The sequence below is a fragment of the Apostichopus japonicus genome, chromosome 10 (genome assembly GCF_037975245.1).
Source record: "Apostichopus japonicus isolate 1M-3 chromosome 10, ASM3797524v1, whole genome shotgun sequence".
Lineage (NCBI taxonomy): Eukaryota > Metazoa > Echinodermata > Holothuroidea > Aspidochirotida > Stichopodidae > Apostichopus > Apostichopus japonicus.
In genome coordinates, this window is record NC_092570.1 from 17,924,726 (window position 1) to 17,949,882 (window position 25,157).

General features: G+C 36.2%; 1 protein-coding gene across 1 annotated transcript in view; it reads right to left on the reverse strand.

Annotated features, from left to right (window-relative positions):
- Positions 1–1,961: 1,961 nt before the first annotated feature.
- Positions 1,962–25,157, reverse strand: part of LOC139974916 (neuronal acetylcholine receptor subunit beta-4-like) — a 49,304-nt gene continuing 26,108 nt past the window's right edge. The window contains exons 3-7 of the mRNA XM_071982469.1: positions 8,395–8,439; positions 6,892–7,001; positions 4,796–5,052; positions 3,818–4,102; positions 1,962–3,428 (exon numbers count right to left, since the gene is read on the reverse strand). Coding sequence (XP_071838570.1) covers positions 2,839–3,428; positions 3,818–4,102; positions 4,796–5,052; positions 6,892–7,001; positions 8,395–8,439 — 1,287 coding nt within the window. The 3' untranslated portion in view covers positions 1,962–2,838. The remainder of the gene's footprint in view (positions 3,429–3,817; positions 4,103–4,795; positions 5,053–6,891; positions 7,002–8,394; positions 8,440–25,157) is intronic.

Here is a 25,157-nt window from a genome sequence, read left to right on the forward strand (position 1 = left end):
GTATGGTAGGCTATACAGTACACTATATGTGTTATCTTATTTATCTGGGGTACAACACGTGGATCCTACTTTCCTGTAACTTGCGTGTGACACCCTGCTTATAAGTCAAACTAGTCGTTACCTTCAGAACCAATTAATACGAACAAACTGTGACAAACGGAACGGATTTTTAAGTTACAAGAGGGTAGATGGAAGTCTCTGATAACTCGCATAGAACCAAGCATGCGTATCATATATAGTGGGCAGACTAGCAGATCCATAGATTTTTCCGAAGTATATGAACGACGAAGGTACTTCATGCGTCCACCCTCTCCCTTGAAATTCTAGGACTCTAGGACCATTTGAGAAATTCGTTATTTAACATGTTCCATCCAACGTTATTGCATGTGTTAGTAACTACTCTACCGTACGTCTAAACTAGGTGTATATTGCTTGAATAATTCATTTCAAAACTACTAACGAACCTTTCAACTGTTTAAACAACGGAATTAAGGGAATGTTTGAAGTGTCACGTGATCTCTTTCATTACAATGTCTGAGAATCTCGTTAACCGAGCCTTATAAATATGTAACATTGAAATGAGCTATGACGTCATAAAGAATATGGGTAGGGGGAAATTCTATTCTGCAAATCTCAACGCGCTTTCACATTTCTTCTTAAAATCCAAATTGTCCGATGTATTTTATCAACATATTCTAATACAGAACAAAGTAACGTTACCCGGTATAAATGTACAGTTGATAATTACTTTTAAACTGTTACTTTGACATCCACCAACTAGGCTCAAACATTTTCAGAGCTTTCCATGGACAAATAAATAATTTAGGGAGACAAAAGATTGACGCCAGGGAGAAATAGCTAGTCAAGATCGACCCATCAACTGGTTATATAAGGAGATCCGTTATGCCCAGACTCATCCTACTGTATGATCACATGACTACCACTTTAAACACTTAGGTAAGTAAATAGTTCCCATTGATCGAGCTCGGACCTAAACCTGAATCTAACCCATTTGGTAGAAGATTATAACACTAAAGAGAAATGGTATCGTGATTATTGCGTTCGGTACATTCCGTTTACTCCAGATTTAAAACTTCATTAAAGGAATGCTGTAAATAACAAAAATGTACCATAAATGCTTAATCCATACCTGTGAATTCATAATTAACAACGTTCTACCGAATATACATATATATATATATATATATATAGGCTATATAAATATATATGTAGGCTATATAAATATATATATAGGCTATATTAATATATAGGCTATATATATATATATAGCTTATATATGCTATATATATAAATATATTCATATATATCTTTATTACCAGGAGTCAATAAGGTTATCCTTGCCCCCCACCCCCTACCCCCCCTCAAAAAGAATTCCCTGCAATATATATCTATCAATATATATATCACAAGATGATAAAACTTAACAATATAGTAATGTTCAATATTTACCATTTTACTAAGTAAATACCAATGTGTGTTCACTTCTTGGGTCTTTTGACCTCCTGTCTCGTGTTTGTTCTTTTACCGTCAGGAAGTCTTTGCTGGTCATATTCAAAGAGTGCGGTGCAAAATTTCCGTTGCTTAGCAACGTCACATTTGATCCGGTAAATTCAGTCATCATTCAATTATGTGTTCTGTTCAAGTACATTAACTTTGATCAAATAATATAATGGAATATATCTAGGAATAAAACCACCGCAACCTTCTAACAACTTATGGTAACCTTTGCGCAATACAGCGTAAGTTTCCAAAATTAATATGTAAATGTATAGATATATATTTATATATACATCTTAGACAAGCACACATGTATATCAACATACACACACATATATATATATATATTTATATATATATATATATATCTATATATATATATATATATTTATATATATATATATATATATATATATATATATGTATATATATATATATATATATATATATATATATATATATATAAATATGGTTATTGTTAGGCTATGGATAACACATAATGCATACTATAGTAATTGCTAGATTTTGCACAACACGTAAGACATGCTTAGTTATTGTTAGGCTATATATAATTTAATATCTAAATGCCTGTTAATTTTGCTCATGGCGCTGGTAGCCTGCTTTAACCAGATTTAATGAGTTTTTAACAATGCCGTTTACATGCATGGAAGACAGTGAAAACAATTTGATTTGTTATTTGTTTCATCTCGTTATTTTGATGTTTAAATTATTATGTGGACATCTTTGTTTATACTTATCTTTTACTTATTTCAGTATATGTCTAAACGAAATAGTTTACACGACATAATCAAACTATATCTACAACACTAAACTAATTGTTTACTTTTCGAAGTAAGTCAGAAACAACCGTATACAACTGCTTGTTGTAGGAAATTAAACAGCATGCATTCTTGAATTATATGTATATATATAGAGAGAGATTGCACAGAAAATGTCAACGATTATTTTACAAATTGATGATAATTCTTAATAATGTCACAAACAAAATCGATTGCTTTCCACACAATGTCACTTTTTATATAGATTAATGTAAAGATAGGTCACGGCAAGCCATATGACTAGGTTGAGCCAAACTTAAGTTTGACCAATTGCTGTGATTCGGCTATTGATTAAGTCCAGGGACCTTAATTGATTTAACAAAAGCCTAACGTGTGACGAGTATTGGACATATCACTCCTAGCTTCATAATGTCATAATGGCGTGTGTACATTTCCGTCTCGTTATCTTACAACACTCTCTTTGGAACCAGATCTGCAAGAAACCACGATTGGGTTTCAAAAGTTCACACTGTCATGTCTTTTACTCGTCTTCAACAGTCATTCGATGAGTCTTTTCCATGCTGTTGATTTGTAAGAACATAATAAAATCCATGGTTACCACACATATGATGTAAATAATTAAGAAGAATCGATCCACCACCTTAGCAACCATTTGCCATTCAAGCTTTTTGTTCTCTTCGTGATCTTTCTCTTGGCAGCGATGGGCCATAAATTTCACGTTTCCTAAGAGCTCAACCAACAACCTGTTGAGTCTTGCGGTACTATTTTTGTAACTGTCTTTATTTACGCCATCTCTGTAGCCGCCATTTTCACTCACATCCATGAACTCAGTCGTCATAAGCAACGCTTCGTCTTTGACTTCATTCGTTGCATTTCGGTCGCCCCCGATTGATGGAACCAATTCGAACTGGGTTTGATCACTTTTGTAAAATGTTGGTTGAGATGGCAGTGCTATGTGATCCCTCATGCAAAGAACACCCGCTAAAACTTCCAAAAACACGTGTCGAATCCAGCGAGGAAGCTTGTACGTCCGATGATGTAGATTTAAAACTAACACCGTCATAACCGTAGAAAACGACACAAGAAATATAGTTACCACATAAAACCGTGCTGTGGAATGTAAGTGAAAGATAGGTACTTTTTTTAATGAGAATATACAAATCACATACATAAATATACAGTATATATTATATATATATATAAAATATATTGAAACGTTAAGGTGCTAATTTTTCATTTGTCTATGGATGCAGGCAATCACCTCACTACACAAACCTTACTGCCGTATGCTCCGCCCAATTATTCCTTAATGCTCAAAAGGGAAACTAAAATCCAAATTATGTCAACATTCTCTTGATTCGTATATATATATATATATATTATGTATGTATGTATGTATGTATGTATAAGATGAACATTGCTCTACACATGAATTGCCAGTCTATATGCGTTGAATATGTAAATGTATTTACAGATCATATTATGGTTCAATTTCTCACCTAGGATAGGAATACTGTCGCTAGTTGCCGGCATGTTCTCTGCGATCACCAACATGAAGACTGTCATTGAGAGTAATACCGTAATACCAAGAGAGACTTTCTCACCAGAATTACATGGAAGGACAAATTCTACTATCGCCATAGTCGAGATGACTACACACGGCACGATTAAATTTACGACATAAAACAGCGGTTTTCTTTTGATCTTTATGTTGAATGTGACGTCTGGGTAAAATTTTCCTTTACAGCAAACGTACGTTCTATCTGTTCTGACCCCTGTGATAACTGAAAACGAAAATGATTGGCAGTAAATGATTACGAAATTTGGTCGACCTGTATCAAGAGAATTTACAACAAACGTTTTAACTTAAATTTTTTAAGAGGCTCTGAAGAAATTTCAAAGATGAAATATTAATTGACCAGAAAAGGTTAAGTGATGTGAGTTACAGTAAACGTCATCAATTACGTCATCAAGATATAGGGTATAAGTGTTAAAAATTGTTTTATTAGAAACAAGATTATTATGGAATCATCCAGTTCTGACCACAATAAAGTATAAAATCCTTTTCAAAAGCATTGTTGTGGAAGACATCACATGCATAGAATGGAAACATTGTGACGCCAGTATACCGCTTCGGAACCGGTGGACCAGGTTGATCTGCCCAAGACCTCGATTCGCCAAAAGGCCCCAGCGCCGTAAACCGGTAACAATTTACGCACAAGTCCTCCCCTGCCTCGACCCATGGCTTTGCCCCGGGGAAAATACCTCCCCCTACGGAAATATAGTTGACCCTAAAAATTCCCTATTAACATAAGTTTGTTAAATAATATGGCAAACAGTGGGGAAATGTTAGCATGCTTCACGTGCGGCCGTTTCTTACTTATAATGTACGGCTATTTTTATACTCGCGTCTATGTTAATGTTCCGTATACACAACTGTTAATATTCATATTTTAAGATTTCTAATTTTTACATACCGAGAACATCCCATTCACCATTTAGGTTGAGCATTGTTTCAGGAACTTTTCCGATTTCATAATCGATAAACCGTTTATCGTGTTGCCAAGATCCAAACTTGATATCGCAGTCCTGGACATCAAACGGATAGAGGTGTACGTTGACCATACAAGAGCTAATCATGGTCAGTGGAGCACTCCAGTCTACATTTCCGGTGTATTTCACAATCACCTTCGTATAAACAGTCATCAAAGGGTCGTTCGAGCCTTCGGATTTCCTGTTTTTTTTTTTCAAAAAATGAAGGTAAAAATAATGTAATAAAATATCATATTGATTTCTTTTTCGACGAGGGACGTATTCCTTATTACACCTTGCCATTGGATATCCAAGCCGGAAGACACGGAAAATGACAGTGCTGAGTCGAAATTTCGACTTTTCATCTCGACATTTCAACTTTTATCTCGAAACTTCGACATAACGAAAAGAGTAAAACATTAACATGCAAATCAAAATTTAAACATGACCAAGTTGAAAATTTGATGCAAATAAAAAAATCTAACGTACAAAAAAAAACGGGAATTAAAATTTCAAAAATAAAAATATTTTGTTGTATTTTTTTTTTGCTGTCATTTTCTGGGCAACCGTAGAGCATAATTGGTTTTGTTTTGTTTGTTTTTGCTTAAAATTGTGAAATATAAAGTCTTCCCGTTCACAGAATAATTGCACGTTTGATAGTGTGCATTAAAATTTGAAATGAAACATAAAAATATCTCACCCATAGAAGCACTATTTTCGGCGGCAGAAGATATTTGAAAATTATAATTGATGTCCAATTCTCTGGATGGTTATGTAGTTCTGGCAACTTGCGTGATTATTACCAAAAGTGACCTCAATTAAGATTTGACAAGAATAATCCATCGCTATTTGGTATTTTCTCGGGAGACAGTGGCTTTTACAAACAGCTATAATAACCGTCGGAATTTCGTTCAGATTAATAGCAACGATTGATACCAACGACACAACATTGCAAAGGGTGTTGTTAACCGTGTAAAATAAGAATTCTGTGTTTTTGTTTTCTGTTATCTATGGCTAATTTTCAACAATAAACTATATATATAAATGAAAATATATATATATATAAATATATATATATATATATGAGGTTCGAAACCGTTAAGGAAAGTCGTAATTCCACTGTAGGCGTTTGTCACCTGTATCGAACAATACTAGTTCTGTTTTTGGTGACATATTTTGCCTTACTCTAGAGATCAAACATGATGCTAACCAACTCGAAATCATTTGTGATTCCTAAAGCCGGATCTCGAAAGAGATACTTTGAACAGACATATACAGTGGCGTAGGAAGGTACTTTTGAGTGGGGGGGGGGGGGGGCTGAAGACTGATGGCCGGCCTGGGGGAGGGGTCTAAGGGGAGGGGTCCCCCTCCCCTTTTGCATTTCCAGGTGGCCTCAGATGCAATTTGGTGTAATATGGCACACTTCAACACCCACTCCATTTTGTAAACTTAATTTTGTATTTTCACCTGGCCTTAGATGCAATTTGGTGCTCCAAATTTGGTGCCCTGACTTGCGAAGCGGGGGGCGGAATAATACTTCCGCCCCTCCACATTTTTCACTGGGGGGCTGGCGCCCCAGCCCCCCCCCCCGGTTCCTACGCCCTTGGACAAATATATATATATATATATATATATATATATATATATAAAGGGATTTGCCCACGCTGGGCGGCACTGGGCGGCCCCGCCCAGCACTACAGATTACCGTACTGTCTTAAAAACCGTGAATCCCGCCCAGCACTTCTTTCATCTAAAATCCCGACGTAAATTGGGCCTAGCCTATGCCAAAATCATACAGACTAATATTGCATCAGTTACGCATGCGAGAAACATTACTTACGGCTCTCAATCGGTCCCTTGTAAAATCTCTTTGAAACAAACTAATAACTTTTACCAGGTATACATAATATATTTCACTAAAAAAATTAAAAATGTCAATTGCTACACAAGTGCCGGCATTTGGCATCTGAGCACCTTCAAAAATCGAAAAAATTAAAGGGGAGGAGGGACACCCCTTCCCCCATAGTATACTATGTCTTACGTGTTATACATAATAGTATCCGGTAACCAGAGCAAATCGGACGGAACTCTTATCTCCTCCAGTCCATTGTAGTCAGCTGGATCCCATGTCATGTATTCGTCGACCCATCTCTGAAATAAATAAAAGTATAATAAGGTAATCATACTGACCATGATGGGTGCCTGTATGGGAGGGGGTAGCTGGAAGGGCGTGTCGTTAGGCGGTTGTCCCATTGGAAACTTTCTCGTCTTTGTAAGTTTGTCAGTTAGATGTAACACCATTTTACGTAAATGATACCGGAAAAGCCCATATGCACCAGTTGTTGCATCGTCCACTCATTATACCGTGTCGAGAGCCTGCTCGAGTCCCGGGACAATTGTATCACCTTTTGAAGCCTTCATTTTTCTCTTTCATTTTTCTTTTAAGTAACCATGAACGTGTATTATGCTACCCCCCCCCCCCCCCGGCCGACATTCCTTCCAATCTCGTCAGGCCTATCTCATGTCTCTCCCACCGACACAACCATGTCATGGCCACATGTGTGAGTTCACCTTACATTTGTCGTTTTCCTATTTAAAATTACAGATTACTGCCCAATGTATATACCCTGGAATTAGAATTACAATATATTTTACATCTCAAGAACAGAGCAAGTTATTTAGCTTGTAGATGAATGAATCAATGTGTTTTGTCCAACATGCGCATGCATTTTACTTTGTAATCTCACTTTAAACTAGTACCTGTTTAACAGCTGCAATAATAACATGAAAAACAAATAGCTCATGGCAATAGTAACAACAACAACGACCGTACAGCCAAAAAAAATAAAGCAATGAACAAAAATGATAAAATATGGCTGCTGCATTGACGACAATAATATAACACTAGCAGACAAGAAGTAATAACAAATACAACAGCAAATCAAACCACTAGCAACAATTTTGACGCGTTTAGACAATAGAAAGCAACAATAAGGGGTTAATCAACGGTCTAGCGTGCGTTACTCACATGATTAATGCACTCCGGGTGTTAATGCTATCTCCTCCCTCGTGCATCGCTTGCATTATCCCCCGATCGTGCATTAATCCTGTGAGTAACGCACGCTAGACCGTTGATTAACCCCGTTCATTCATACACTACCATTTGTGTGGGGGAAAAATCATAAAACAAAACATTTTTGGTTACATATAACCAAAGATTTATTAAAGTGATGCCCCGTAATTTTACCGTGCGTTACTCACAGGATTAACCACGGTCAGCTGACCTGAATGGACCAATAGGATTTAGGAATCTTTACTAAGTATGAATGAACAGTAATTAAACAATCAACAACGACAGTAATAATATGCCTATGCGTTGGTGATATGAAAACAAATACAATAGCAACAACAATATTAATGTAAGAAAACTGTTGCATCGTTGATGTTGATGCAGGAGTAGTATGCCGATCAGAAACAGCACCAACAGTAAAGCAAGAACCGAAATAGTTTACCAAAAGACAATAATAATGACAGTTAAATATACCTGTGTAAGCCAGATTATCGCTTTCAAGGTTTGGTACTTTTCATCCTGGGCAAATGAAGAGAAGAAGAAAATTTAATGTTACAATGAAGAAGAAAAAATAGAAAATGTATAATAAATATTTTTCATTTTAAGTTAATTATAAATAATAGCACAGATATATATATATATATATTTGTGCGTCCAATAATGTAATTTGCTGATCGTTAATCACTTCGTCATTAATCGTGAAATAGTTTTATTGAACGACAGCAGCAACACATTAACATATTAGGCTACATATGCTATGTAATACAAAAATATTTATATCTCTGCTAATACAGAAAGCTGTGAAATGTCCATCAAATGCATGACGTCACGGCGGACTCGAGCATAAATTGTTACCGGCTCAGGGAATGGATCCACCCATCGGTGGCCAGACATTAGCTCAAACGTACCAAGAAGAGATTGCGCGATTCGTGGTAGAGGTCGAAAATCAATTTTACCAAAACCTTTCCACACAGTACATTATGGTCTGCGATGGATATATGTATAACCGAGGTCCCTTGGGAGTAAGAAATACAAAGCAAACACACTACAAAGACAAAGCAAAGGTTACCCCATTCCGGCCCTCCCCCCCCCCCTCTCGCCGACCCAACCAAGAACCCACATCACAACAACCACGCAACAGTGAACCAAAACAATTATACATCGAGAAGAAAGCAACAGCTGTTAGGAATACGTTAACAAAGGAGCTTTGATAACAATTATAATCTTATCAACGGTAGGCCCTATATGTACAGAGACGATCACTCAAAGAGTTCCAGATCATATGAAACAGATACAATGATAAGTAGAATTCAAAGGATTTACAGGAATGCTGAGAGAGAGTTGCTGACTCTTAATGTACGTGGTTGAATAACGACTGGAAAAGATGAATTCGAAAAACTTGGGCAGAGCCCCATTGCAAAACTAGAACATAACATTTGATATTTGACAACTATTGAAGTCTTATATCATGAGGAGGTTGAGTTTAGCGAAAGAGGATTATTGTGAGAAGTAGAGGACTCTTTCTTATGTAACGAACGGCCATTTTGTTTTGGAGAACATGAAGTTTCTGTAGTTGCGAAGGATAGCTGTTGGCCCACGCAGAAGTGCAGTAAGATAAGCACAGTATGATAGTGGTATTATATATAGAATGGAAGCTTCTTTTAGGCATGTGAAAGACGGTGAAAAGACTGCTGCATACATAGTCATGTGTTGGTCAATGGAGCAGTTAATTGTAGTACGACACATACATAGTGACAGAAGCCCGTACATGAATGCATAAACTTTTATACAAATAATGAATGGTTATGAGTGCAATAGTGCATATATTCATGAGTTGAAAGATGGAATGTTCCATTCAACGAGGCGCAGCCGAGTTGAATGGAACAAATTACATCTTTGAACGAATGAAATATTTGCACTATTGCACGAATGGAAACCATTCATTATTTGTTTTATACAACATATTATATTAAGATGGGTAAAATGCACTCACTGCAACAGATTGTTTTGAACAGACAGGTTTCTCTGCTCTCTTACCATTGAAAAAAGTGCTACCAAAAAAGTATAACCCATGGTTCTATTTCATAGAGTGGAATAGAGCGGATTTTTCATGCAATCAACGAGCAATTGACCAATCAAATGACCAGAATACAATTAGGTGTTGTATAAATAGGTATAGCCTACTTTATGCTATAAATGTAGGCCTATAGGCTATGTTGGTATAATTGCTACGGTGGGTCAGTATATTATAAATGTATAGACAATATATATGTAGGCTATAGGCCATGTAGGTATTGGCAATTCAAGTATGAGCTATAAGGTATTGACTATGGAGATATAGGCTATATAGGTATAGGCTAGGCTATATAGGTATAGGATTCGTGTTTAGGCTGATGTAGGTAGGCTATAGTCTAGTGGACTAGTGACTTTTGTGACATTAATGGTAGTGTTTGTACTGGATATCCGGGGATCCGCCATACTTCCCGATTCCTAATTTATTACCCGAATCCTACGCAAAGTGCCGATTGTTTTTTTGGTTGTTTTTTTTTGCAAACCGCGGTGGTTAGGCAAGAATTCCCCATAGACTTAGTGTGGTGTTAGGCTACCATGTGGTCGAAGATAACAGCAATAACGAAAGTATTCCATGGATATCTTATAACTGCGTCACAATTTCAGCTGAACAGATAGTTAGGCTAGATTACCCCATTGACTTAGTGTGGTGTAAGGCTACTATGTGGTCGAATATAACAGCAATAATGAAAGTTTTACATGGATATCTTATAACTGCGTCACAATTTCAGCGAATAAACAGATAGTTAGGCTAGATTTCCCCATTGACTTAGTTAGGTGTTAGGCTATCACGTGGAAGAAATTGAAAGAATTCTCACAATTATTAGGCCTATTTATTCATTCGTTTATTTCATAAAGGAATGACTGACAAGGAATTTTAAGAGATGTTACTAATGGATTAAAGACGGGATAACAAAAAAATGATAATCGCAAGTGCAAGGGCGGCGGAACCGGGGGGGCACAGGGGGCACGTGCCCCCCCCCCCCCCCCACTTTTCCTCAGGTTAAAAATGTGCCCTTTTTCTACATAAAAATTGAGGTGTCTCAAGTTAGCAAGAGGCCAGGGAACCAGAATGAACACTCGGGAAGGGCCGTTTCCGGCCATCTGAGGGGTTTGTAAAACCAAAAATTTTATTGTACGCTCCGCGCCAACCGATGGTGGCGCTCCACTCACATAGTCGTGCATACAACTTTGCAAATCCTGGCTACGCCCTGACTTTTAATGAATTTCTGTGGGTCAAACTCAAAGCTATTTCGAATGGAAAAAATGTGTTAAGATATTAACAAGAAATAAACTCTAATTCGGAAGATTCCTACATTAGCAACTAGCATGATTTCACCTCATTTTGTCTCAAAAGAAAACTTGTTCCTTGTTTCCCAATTTGCAAATTGGATATTGCAGTGCTAGTATGCATATTTTCCTTGAGAGGGGGGGGGGGGGCGGCGTTGATGGAGTGATGTGTATACGCAAATAAGATAATACAATAAGAGTTATAAAGGGTACTAAATATAAGGCTGCATCAGTCCAATCGAATTTCTGCAAAGTGCCCTTTGATGTCGGTGCCCCCCCCCCCAGATTAAAAGTGCTTCCGCCGCCCTTGCGCAAGTGGCAATTATATACTAAACGTTCATTCCAAATGCGATCAAATTGCGCGAATCGCGGCTCTAATGCGAACCAAGGGCCTGCATAGAGATAGTAGTAGTAAAAACTGTTTAAGAAATTGGATATTTATATGGACGGATCCAATAGAGGTGGAGAGCACACAAAAGCAGCGGCGGCAGTGCGATGTTAGTAGGGATGTTAATTATATGAAGTTATTAACAAGTTAATGAAAGAAATCAAAAGCAAATAGAAATTATTGAGGAAGGTTTTATACTTTATCTTACACCTACGTATTTGAACATGAAAACAACATTGTCAGTGGAGAATATAATTCATTTATTATAGCATCCAATATGTAATTTCTTGAAAATCACGATACACGAGGATAAACAATTTCGGCTCTCGAGTATACCCGGTTCCCGATTTTTTAGATCGTGTAAACTTCACTTAGGTATTTATGGAAAGAACTGGCAGTGTATTTTGCAGTTTATCTCAGTTTATATAAGTTTGCAGTTGCAGCCTTATCCCAGTCCTGACACGAGGCAATAACTTGTCCACTTTAGTATCTCATTGTCCTCCTCAAAGATAAAGGGAAATTACTAATTATTGATCTCATTGGGCCATATCTAAGAAACAATGTAGGCCCGGCGTATCGCCGGGTAGATGCCGGGACCGCGGCCAACATATACCGTGCCTCTCCTAGTTAATTGTTTGCGACGCTTCCATAAATTGTCGGTGCTCCCCAGCTCAGAATTTCTGGCTTCTTGCCTACAACAGTGCTTACTTCTTTTTGTGCATGAATTCCCCGTCTTAAGGCTTCAAGCGGGTGCATCATATAGACATTTGTTTAAAACTTGTAGGTGTAATATTTGTAGGAGAGGCCAGTATAAAAGCGTGAACAAATAAAGCCGAAGAATATATGTCTACATATTACGCTTTGAATGAACTTTCACTTTCAAAACTTTTACTTTCCTGTAAGTTCCTTATAGATAAGGTTATTAAACTATTTTATTGGAGGGTTTATCTTTAATTACTGACATCTTTCGCGGAAGACCGCAATAAAACATTTCGACCAGCGAATATATTAGCGCGGTATTTAAAAGTGAATGTTTGCGGAAAGACATCGGCGGAAATTACGAACGTTGCGTTGCTAGGGTAAAAATAATTTGATCAAATATCGCATGAATGACTAAATGGATCATTAGCATTCCAGCAAACAACCCATCGAAATTAAACTTGGAAATGAAAAGTTCTACCGCTTGTTTATACTGCCTTTTAATAGCAACTACACCAAGACCATGCACGCATGCATCGGAGACCCCCCCCCCCCCAACCACGACGATCAATTGAGCAGTGTCTCTGATGGACATATTTACAGACTTGAAAAGATTGACTAGACTGATATAGGGGATTACTGAAACATGAAATGAAAATTTGATATGATTAATAAAACTGTAAGCGTTAAACTGTATCCTTTGTTAACTATACAAGTACCATGTCTATACCTTTATATAGGCTCATACTGCTACTTTTGCCGTGTAGCCCGGTATATGATCGTATATATTACTGTTACATTTTGTATGGCGCCTCTTCCCAAACCATGTGTACAGTGTTTACTTGTAAATGTCAGCTATCGGAAATGCCATTGTATTGTCCATTATGTGCTCTGAGGCATTAAGTTCCGAGTAATTGCACTCCTGAAAATGACTGGAAATCAAAAACTATATCAGCATTACAGTTTTTTTCGCCGCAGAGCATTAACAACTTGATATGTAACCAATAAGCACATTCTGTTTCGAACGTAATAAGAAGAAAAATGCGTTTGAATGCCTAAAACACATGGATATCAGAGTTACCTCTGAATATTCATGGATTCTTTTCAAATCAATTATTAAACAGGGGCGGATCCAGGAGTGCATGTTAGACCCTTCCCCCTTTCCACCCCCCCCCTCCCAAGAAAAAAAATAAGAGTAGTTTGCAACACAACCTTGCGTGTAGATCTATTTATAGATCTAATTTATAGCCTAAAGATGCCCAGATTGCACCATTTCACCTCTATTTTTTGCTAGGGGAGGGGGGGGGGTGACCCCCTACACTGATCACACCCCTTTTTCATAACATCAATTTGTTTCAAACAAAAGCTGTACCCAGACTTGCCTTTAATGGAGATTTAGAATTATCGTAAATATCTCAACTTCACATTTCAATTTAACTAAAAGAAAAATCATGCTGTAGTTATTCTTCGTGTTGTTCCTAGCTCAGAACGTTTGCGGAATTTGTATACGGTATAGGACAGCAATCAAGTTATATTTGTCTTCTGTGCAAGTATATTTGTATTGGTTTTGGCTTTACAAGCCGCGGAGTTTCCGAGTCATCTTTCTAGGGAGATGTTCGGCGTATGTATTGATCGCACGGACAGTCAATAACCGATTTACAAATTTGCGATGTCGCCACTCGCCGCTGGTAATATTACAGTAATGGCGATTATCGAAGCTTTTCACGCAGTTTTGATTCCCGTGAGCTGATCGAGAGAGACTCTTCCTTTTTAAGGATTGTAAAGTGAATTTTATCTTTTGTCGTCTGCAGTCCTCGGAGAGAAGGAGCCGTTCCTTGTTTAATGTCATGTCTATTAAAGAGGTTGTTTTGCCGACAATCCCATCCTAAAGGCGCTATCGTAGAACTTTCCATCGTATATCACTAGTAGCAGAGGTATTAGGTTACTGGTCGTTTAAGCGATCAAGGAGTCGACATGTTTAGTACGATGAAAATTTGGCATGTTCATAAGGCATGAAGACGTTGGAATCATGTAGCAAATCAAATTCTCTCTTCATTTTTGTTGTTGTTGTATCCTACCCCCACCCCCGCAACGCCCTAATGCGTAAGCTCTATAATTATAGACTACGGAATATAATAATGAGTCCAAGGTATCAGCTAACCTGCAGATAAAGATCGCAAAGCCACGCCCATTAATCCGTAAACTGAAACCATCAGTCGTTTTTTTATCACACGTTTATTAGTTGACTGTGTATAAACCATGTTTGTATTTTTCGCCAAGTCGTTGCTATTTATTCCAGGTTTTTTTTGTTTTTGTGTTTTTGTGTTTTTGTAGCTGGTTTTAAATTCAGCATACGATCAATTCTGCGAGATATTCCCTGAATTATCGACAACTTTGGACTTGAAAAATCAGCCCCAGAAATTCCCCAGTCTTGTGTGGTCTTATTAGGGAACTTGAAATTAACTCTGGTATCTTGTCTCTTGTTTGTCTCAGAAAGTCCAGATAAATAGCTACTGTAAGTCACTCGAGAGGTATCCAAATAATCAGACACAGTTCCAACTTTGTTTTATGCGTCACCCGCACGTAGGCCTATGTGAGCAAATTTGAGCAAATATTCGTTGTCTTCCGCCACTTTTCCTATTTTGAATTAGTGCCTACATGAGGGTTTATTAATCTTTCATAAAAATCCTCCGAGATGTCAATTGGAATTCATTACAGCGAACCGTTGTTCGTACTCAATGAAGGAGCCCCAACGGTTTCCCATAACACCTCCACCCCCAATGCCCCTTTCCCTGCCCACTCCCCTTACCTCAACATTGAAAAAAAAATTGTTTTTATCTGTTTAAGTCTATTATAGTATATGTGACAGTTTACAATGTTATGTCGAAATTAATTAATTGGCACAATGTTGCGGTTTCTTGTTTTATGATTTGATTGCAAGAAAAAAAAAACAATTTGATGAATCCAATAATTGAATGGACAAAATTAGAGACACAGTTACCAACAAATAAAAAGTTAAAAGGCCACAAACTTTGGAGGTTGGAGTGCAATACTAGGAAAAATGTCAATTCTTTCAATTAACTAAATTCAGTAGTGATTTTAATGAAACACAACACGGGTTACATACCAATGCAATTAAAACTGAATGTCTCTTCACTGGATTAGATGGTTTTCTCGTTTTCAACTTCTGTTTTTTTATTCTATATTTTTAACCTCTCTTATTAATTTATGGACCTAACCTTTATAACATTTACGTTCATCAACGGATTTGAAATTATAATAATTGTTATTATTATTAGTAGTATCAGTATTATTATTATTTCTTACTATTGATATTATTATTTCTATTATTACTTACATTTACCTCATTATATTTGAAAGAAGAACTTGACTAGTGAAACGAATGAACTCTAACTAGCTATGGGACTTCCCCGTAATTTCCCCAAAATAACCAAAAACGTTGTTTTAAGCACGAAAAATAGGCCTACAAGGTATAGTGTCGCATGCCCTGAGACAAATTGGTGAACAACTCTCTAAGTTATTGAAACCAAACATATTTATCCAATTGTGTCGTGTTCGTTTTCATGATTGAATTTTACTTTTTATATTCAGTATTTATTTTTCGTGTTTTTTTATATATTTGTTTTTATCTGATCTCATTTGTAGACATGTTAAATAATTGAAAAGTTCACATAGCGATGTTGCCGCTTTTCTTTATATTTGTGTAACTTCCCTCGGGTAACAAAATGTAATCATATAATACATATATAGTAAATGAACTAAATTTCAAATAACACATTTATCTTTATGGCTGCAGGGTACAATCTTTACGCATTAATATTTAACAAACTAGAAAGTAATTACAATTAATTATTGTTGTTAATTATGTGTACATTAAGAGTAACCATGTAGACTGTGGAAAGACTAAAATATTCAAATATTTGCTACTTTTCAGTGACAAAAAAAGACTTAGTTAAATTTTTGACGAAACTGTCTGACGAATCGCTTTTAATGTCTGTATTTCATTAATTACAGTCAACGCCCTCTATTTCATCTTGTTTCTTGTCTTAAAAAAAATAGTTTACGCTGAATTTTTAATTTTGACCTAATCCAAGAAATATTAGCTGGTGACGTGGTCGTATAGGTACAATAAAGTATAACCCAAGGGCTCAACCACCATGTCTTTTACTGGGCGGGGACTTGGAGTGGTTGAGGGGGCGGAGGGGTGGAGGCGCACTTCGTTGTATGTACGATTATATAGGTCTCATGAAGGCAAGAACACAAGTCAACTTGTTGAATAATTTATTTTATATTTACTCAAGTGTGAATTGCCTTGAGATAGGAATGTACTTTACACCAGGGAAATGAGGCTCGACTCACATTTCAACAAATTGATGAATTGAAAATGAGTTTGACTTTTGAACGACAAAACAACAGACAGCAGTCAGTTTATTTTCTTGGAAAATATAGCCGAACTTCTAATCAAACTTTTTCTTAACTTGTGATAATCATCTTTTTATGCATACAACATGATATGCACGAAGGACTTTCTATGATATCTCTGGGGTCTCGTTTCTGGCTGACAGCGTCGACATGTAATTTTTCAAAATATATTTGTGGTAAATTCATATACCCTAACGTTCTGCCTATCTTGTTACCGAATATTATCACAGACAAGCAATGTTTGATTTTGAAACAAACTGTTTTGTGCTATCCGTCTCACATGTAACGGTAATGGTCCATGTCCGCGTTAAACAAACATAGCCTTATGATGATAAGCCCGAGTGACCTTGCTCGTCGCGTGCCTAGGTTCAATAATGCTTTTGTTGTTGTTGTTGTTTTATTGTTGTTTGTTTTTTGTCAGCACCAATTAGCCGCGAAAAAAACATAATTATGCTCAAAACGCGGGTAAATACAGAACAGAATAAAAACATGTCGAGCGTTGGCATTTCATATATGTTTTCTATATTTTCTATGGCTATTGCTGTAATAATTCCTGTATCTAGCACCGTGCTTGTCTCAACGCCCGCCCCCCCCCCTCTCCCTGTAGAGAAATCATGGATTCCGACACTGTTATATTTTGTACAGACTATGTTCTCTTAGCACTACAGCTGCATGTGCATGTAATTGTTGTGCATTAATCTTCTCGGTATATTTTCAATCACCATTAGTGTAAGTTATCGATGGCTGAACGTTGTATTATTACATATCACCTACAATCACCACGCATCATTACTTCACCTATATCAATCATTACTCTACCATCTCAGCGAAAGATAACTAAATTAAACTTAATTAAAGTCGGTATGCGTAGGGGGTCCCTAAAGGGGTATAGAGAGGTGGCACGTGTAAGAGAACTTTAGTAATGGAAATTATCTTCTTGTTTCTTCTTGTTTTGTTTTTGTTTTCTTGATATCACGGCAAATAAATGTGGTCTAGTTCTTGCGACACAAATTAAATTAATAGGCGGTCGGCGTAGGGACCCTAATGGGACAATGGAGGGGGACGGGAGAGAACTTTGAATTGAAATCATATTTTTTTTCTATTTCGTCATACATTATAAAGCAAGTCTAATTCTGGCGACATACTTCAATCAGAGGAAGGAAGTAACGGACGAGAGAGGATTAAGGGCTGGGGGGGGCGGGTGGGTTAGCAGGGTGTATGAAAGGTAATCGGTTTATGAGCCAACGTATATAGGTTCGCACAAGTTTTCTAGTTTATACGTTTTGAAATTATCTCTCGCGTCCAACCTTCGTCTATCATTAGTGCGGGTAGTACGTCACGCGACGTTTTTAATTTGAAGTAATATTAAAATACTGCTATATAACGATGGACTCTATAACGGCTCATATAATCTGCTACCAAGATTATAGCCTGCTTAATAAACCCAAGAAAGCATATCCCACACAATATTCCATTACACAAAATGGCTCCTCAATTACACAATGACTCGTCAATACCACAGAGATACACATGAGCATATAGCCAGCGGTCATGCTAAGTTACAACAGTTTATTAAATTCAAAGCCTGTAAGATGTTGGTATCGTGATAACTCAGTATAGTAGTCTATATCTTCATATTACAAATGTCAATTCATACCACAAGATGGCTAAACTTCAAAGGCATAATGAACTTATAAACATGAATGACCAGAAGAGAAGCTAATTAGCCTCTTTGAGAAAGATCTCGGTGATGTGATCGACATGTATGTCAGGTAATGTGGCACTACAAGCTATAGGAAACCGATAACATTAATATTACCGCTCATTGTTTCTTTAAATCCTACTTGAATACTTAATTAGTCACTTAACCTTTATTAGAAGTTTGTCCTTTTCCTACAATTAGTTCGGTTTTCATCATCTTTAAGAAAACAAATTAAAAAAACAAGAGGAATTGCCGGCCGCCATCTTGAATTATGGCAAAAACAGCTTCTTGAAACTGTATATTTGTCGCATACACCACTGTACTGGCGTTTACTGCACACTCAATATAGGGAAAGCAATTCCCTTATATAGTAACTTCGACGGTAAATATATACGTCATTTGGTTATTTTAAATTCCAAAATGACAATTCTGCGGTGCATAATTGATATAGTTTAGCATTTATACCTTTTCATTTCATTTTCACTTTCTCATCACAAACTAGTGCTTTTAGACAACTTTAGTTAATAGACAGAAATTAATACAACGCTTGTATTTTGCAATGAAATATCTCCAATATATTGTTAAAACCACGTTGTTGTTTTTCTGTTGAAGTTAAAAAAAATCATTCATAGAGATAATATTTGCTAATTTTTTTGATAGTTATTGAACCTGAACGTTTGTGACAAGCCAGTAACTCGCCTAGTTGAGTGTATCCAATTAACTTTATGATTGTGCTATGTATAAGTTGCATGTCATATATATCTGAAACACACGCAAGACGCGGGTACATTGACTGCCATTATCAGAAACCGGCGAAATAAAACCGCGTGAATCAAAATATCTATGGAAATACATGGGAGACATCAAAGATATAGCAATCTTTGAACACCTGAAATTTGTTTCCATGTTTTCATCCCATCAATAATCAAAGGTTCCAGTAAAGAGGTTCTGTAGGGTGGGAGGGGTTGCTAGGGTGGATAATCATCAACATAGCACCATATGTAAACAAGGAAAGTATAAATTATGAAAGCGTGTTAAATGGAGCTGGTTGTAAAATATCAGACTGTTTAGTGATACCGTGTCAGTAACGCGTTTAAACTAGAGCTTGCGAGATGGACAAAGTAATTAGTTAAAAGCAAAAGGTTTCACAACCCGTCCCCACACCTTCCGTGAATAAAAAACATCATTTCTTGAAGGGATTGATTCAGATCACCGTGCGACTGTAAACAATTGTCTAAAACGCTGGTTTGATTATTATTATTATTATAATTATAATTATAATTATTATTATTTTATTTATTTATTTATTTTTTTTATTATTATTATTAGTATTATTAGTATTATTATTATTATTAGTAGTATTATTATTATTATCATAATACAGTACAAACATCTTAGCATGTTACTATGGAATTATTTCACCGTGTGAACTACTATGGTAAGATGGTGTTACGTTAATTATAATACGTCTTATTAATGAGTAATAACTCTCTATGCATTGATGACATAACAACATTGATCTTTCATTAAAATATCTGTTCTGTTTGTGGCACTTTAAAGCTACCATACAATCGTATGTGGTTAATTATTTCATGTTGTATGTACAATATCCTATATTTCTGTACATGCCCTTACGGCAATCTACTACCTTGTGTTGTAACATCTGTCGCAGGTTATACGAGGTGTGTGTATATTTTGGTTCCCTATATTTATGACTGTCAGTACACCAATAATTGGTTTTTATAAGAGTCTCGTGATGTAGGGTTTGCACAGCATGATCAAATGACTAAAACAAGTGACGTACTATATACAGCATTATCGAATACACTCTCCTACACATTTCGGGAAGGGCTGCCGTTCTCAGACCGTGGTAATTTTTATTTTTATAACGCATGGAAGCAGAGCTTGTTGCTGGTGTGGCCATTTTGAAATCACTTATATATGGCAACCTTCTATAGTCTTTATCAATCCAATTTGACTTAATGATAAATACCCCTGTTGTATGTCGAATTGTCAATAAGCACAAACTTAATATATGCACATTTTAGGTACATATTCGTATGTACATGAATATGCATTAACAGTTGTCTTTCCTGAAAATCTATCAGAAGTCGATGGTTAGCCACTGTCTGTAATTGTAACAGAAAAAAGATTGCTATCAGTTAAACAAAATTGTATTGCTGTACGATGCAGGAGATCATACCACAGATTTATTATTTCTTAGCCTCTTTTTGGTAAATTTGAACTACTTGGTACAAAATATCTCCCAAGTCCCCCCCCCCCCCGCCCCAACCGGTTGTGATAGGAGGGCACTTATTACGTCCGATATCCTACTTTCCCATAAACGGACCAATAAAAGTGAAAAAGAAAGTATTCTGCTGTCGGTATGTAACTATACATGACGTCACACCTGTTTGCTTCAAGTTGACTTCACTTAAGTGCAATCTGTAGAGAGTCAAGAATCTCGAAAATGCTAAGTAGGAATTGTTTGCAAATTTCACAGGGGTGCTAAGTCTATATTCCTCTTTCAAGTAGATTTTATATTTATACAAGTAGATTATATATTTATATATCTGACTAGAAGTGTAGACACGGCATGAAGTAGCCTCTCCAAAACTTGCTGAGATGATCCATTGTTCGCCATTGTCGCCAACAATATTTCTCAAGTTCAGCCTTTGTGCTGGTAGAACCAGTCCTACCCGTGCGCATGCGCAATTCTGTGGAGGTTAACCGTGATTGGGCATGGCCAAAAGTTAGAATGTTTTGAAGTTAGACGGTTAGAGATTATCCCTTATTTTGCTAACTTAAAGATAAACAAAATTAGATTTTACAGTAGCCTATACTGTCCATTCACTCAACAGCCTTCCATTATAAAGCCTCTCATATATACACGCCTGTATCACGTTAGGTTTTCAGACAACAGTGCTCAGTATTTTTATTTTTATTTGATGTACAATAAACCGATTTGCTGACGTTTCAATCCTATAACAGGATCTTCAACGGAATGATGATATTTTAGAGCTCCCTGATCCGTTCAAGATCGCAGCGTCATTCCCTGCACTGCTCTCAGTTTGACGCTTTGTTCGACATAGTTCCGTATGTATTCCTGTTTGGCTCCACTCTATAGCTTAATATGGTCACACATGGGACCTACACTCAGCAATATTGAAAGCTTCTGTGGAGTACTGTTGTCGTACAATAAATAACATCTTTGTAGTGGTTATTCAATAATAAAATGCAAAATGCGTGAAAGGATCTTGTCATGAGAATCCTATATTACATACAATACACAAATATTCAGGAAACAGTTTGCTTTTATGACTTTTTTTACTTCAGCAGTAGAATACGAGATCCCCTTGGTTTCGAAGGCGGAGAGAACCTCTTTTATTTATCTGTAAGTATAACGTAGATATAACTGAATTGTTATGTTATACAACTTCATTTTTGTGAAGAGGGAGCTGCGCTTGTTGTAGGCTATCGAAACAATATTAACTGGTATAGAAAAACGGTAGAATTTTATGCCCTTTTTAAATTACGCTGAGACACGAAGCCGATGATTTGAATCAACACCGTGGCGTGACACAGAATAAATTCTTATCTCTAGCTGGAATTGCTTGATCCAAGCCTGGAGGTACAATGCATATTTATGGTGACGTAGCATACTTTTTGGTCAGTCACAGTGAACAATACAGATGAACAATAGCCAGACCTCTACAACGTATATAAGTTGTAACACATTACCCCCTGGAGTGTCAGGTTTCCTTACATTTAGGCCTAAAGATTATTATTTATTTTTTTGTGGAAATTGCCACTGTTACATCTAGCGTATTGTAACATATATTATTTAGCCACGAGGAAATGTAGATGCGTCACCTGACATGTCACATGCGTACAAGCAGTTATAAGTCGACATTTGGGAGCAGTGAATTGACTAAACTTTCTGCAGCTTTCAAAACAGACCATAATGCTTTCTTTGTTTTCTGTCTGGCAATATGGAGAAGTGCAGATAGCAAATATAAAGAAATCTGAATGTTCTTGAAGCCGCCCAAAGAAGGTAGGAGTTCTCAATTTTTTTTACAGTAAGGCTTAGAGTATTTTTCTAGCAATTTTCACACTTATATCTAGCATATTGAATATTATATAATTTAGCTACTGGCAAAGCTATACATGGTCCTCAAACTTGGCAGATGCTTATATATGCAGTGTACTCGACGATTGTTTACTAGGCTTTGAGTGACTTAGTTGTCTGCTCTCAAAACACAAAACAGAGACCGTCTAGAATTTGTAAACAATATTAGTGTTCTTGGAGCCTGACTGTTAGCTACTTGTCAAAAAATGTAACAGTATAATGACTTATGTCGAGAACGTTGAAGATGTTTCGTGTATTTTCCGGCATATTGATTTATTCTCCAGCGAGTGGCTAAAGAAATATATACTTAACTTTTCAGCATGACGTGATGCATATTGTAGATAGTTTAGCAACATCAAAAGGATTCATAAACCGTCTTTGGAAATAAACTAAAACATTGTTCACACCTATAAACTTTTGACATATCACTTGTTATCTTAAAACATTGATACGTCTTGTATGAATATTCTTAAGCTAAAAACTCTAACAAAGTGAGGTCCTGCTTAAACCAGTGCGACAAATTATCCATCAGAAATTAAAAAATTGGTTATTCAAAGACTAATTTCCCACTGTTAATTCCATTTATTTATATACATATGTCTGTATGCTGTTATTTCTTATTCATATAGGCAGTGAACTGTCAGAAATTCATTTAAATTTAAAGCCTCTAAGATTCCTTGCTACCTGACGGAAGCTAGTTCTGAAACTTTCAAAGCAATTATTTAAAAAACTACCAGCAGGAAAAAATTGGGGGCCCAACCAGAAGTATCTCTTTAACGTCGGTTAACTACTCCAAGACCTGTTTGAGAATCCTACAACCTCGATGCATGCAAATGTCAAGATCCCACATCGCTCTCAGTGCAGGGTAAAAACATAAATTTTGAGGGTTATACCCTGGGCGATGTGCCAAAATCTGCGATAAAAACATATCAAGGAATTTGTGAGAGATTTGAGTTAAGTCTTTGCAGATAACTCATATTTGAATGTGTTGAATTAATAAATGTGATTTCGTTGAAAGATCGAGAAAGGATATACAGCCTTGGAGAAGTCTCATACTATCAGCTATGGGTTGTCACATAAAAAATATATATATATGATTATATATATGACTAAATATATGACTATATATATATGACTATATATGATTATATATATGACTAAATATATGACTATATATTGTACGATCAGAGAAAGCCTACAACGTACAATCGTAACCCGACCTATATTAACCAGCTCACTTTTATAAATGTTTTTATATTTTATATTCGAAATATGTAAGGGATTATTTTCTGCGAAATGTGATTAATATCGCATCTAAGAGTCCTCGAGGGAAAACCAAAAGTTTCATAATTAGTTCCTAACTTCATATATTCATGTATTTATATTTATTTCAAAGTACATCGGGGAATGGCAAAATATTAGGAATGCATTTTGTTTTTCAAATACAGAGGCAGATTGGTCTATTTGGTTTTTTTTTTCTTTCTTTGAACATGGAGATTACATTTAATTGATTGAGCATTTATGTCTTACCCGCCGTTAGGGTGGTTGGTATGGCTATAGAGACCCGAGCCTTGTATACATGCAATTAACATACTTTAGCTGACTTAACGCGCTGATTAACTGAACATATTTCGGGCCATACCTTGGAGCAACATGACAATAATTAGTTGAATACAAACATTGCGCATGTAAGAACGTACAGAGGTTAAGAGCCTACAGACTGAGCTACATCACATATCTTGGATGGGAAGGGAAGGGGGGAGGGGTTATATAATAATATATCCACATACATACATAACTCCTGAAATTGTTGATTAAATATTGGAGACTTGCATATGTTAATTGATTTTTTTTATTAGTAATAATTACTGAAATTAAACCAAATTGGCCTTTAATGTTTAAATCTATTTCACATCATCTGTATACATTGTCACTGCAGATCGCCCATTTTTTAATGTGGAAGCTAATGCCAACGAGTGTTTATATTATTTAAAACGATTATATATACACTATTGCCTTCAATTTTATAGTGTTCATTAATTAAACCCAAGTTTAACATCAAAACCATGATCGATCTAGTCAAAACGTTTCGGTTTGAATGAGATCCTTCGTAATCATTTATACAGACACTCGCCGCGTATCGTCTTTATAATTTCCTATTTATACTTATCCATATACAGTTTTACTTGCATAGTACATATATATATATATATATATATATATATATATATATATATATATATATATATGTATATATGTATATAGCTCAGAACAATGTTTTTTTCCTTTTTCCTAAAATGCCAACAATCCCTATCAATGACGTCATATGTGATTTAAATAAAAGGCGAATCCAACCACCGGGAATTGTCAGTAATGGATGCCACATCTTTGATTCAAAAGCAAATAAATACGACTAAAAAAACCCCCGAAAAAGCATCAGATTTCACACCCGTAATTGTTTGGTTTCAGAATACATATATAGCTGTGTGTGAGTGGAAGTGACGACCAGCACCGTG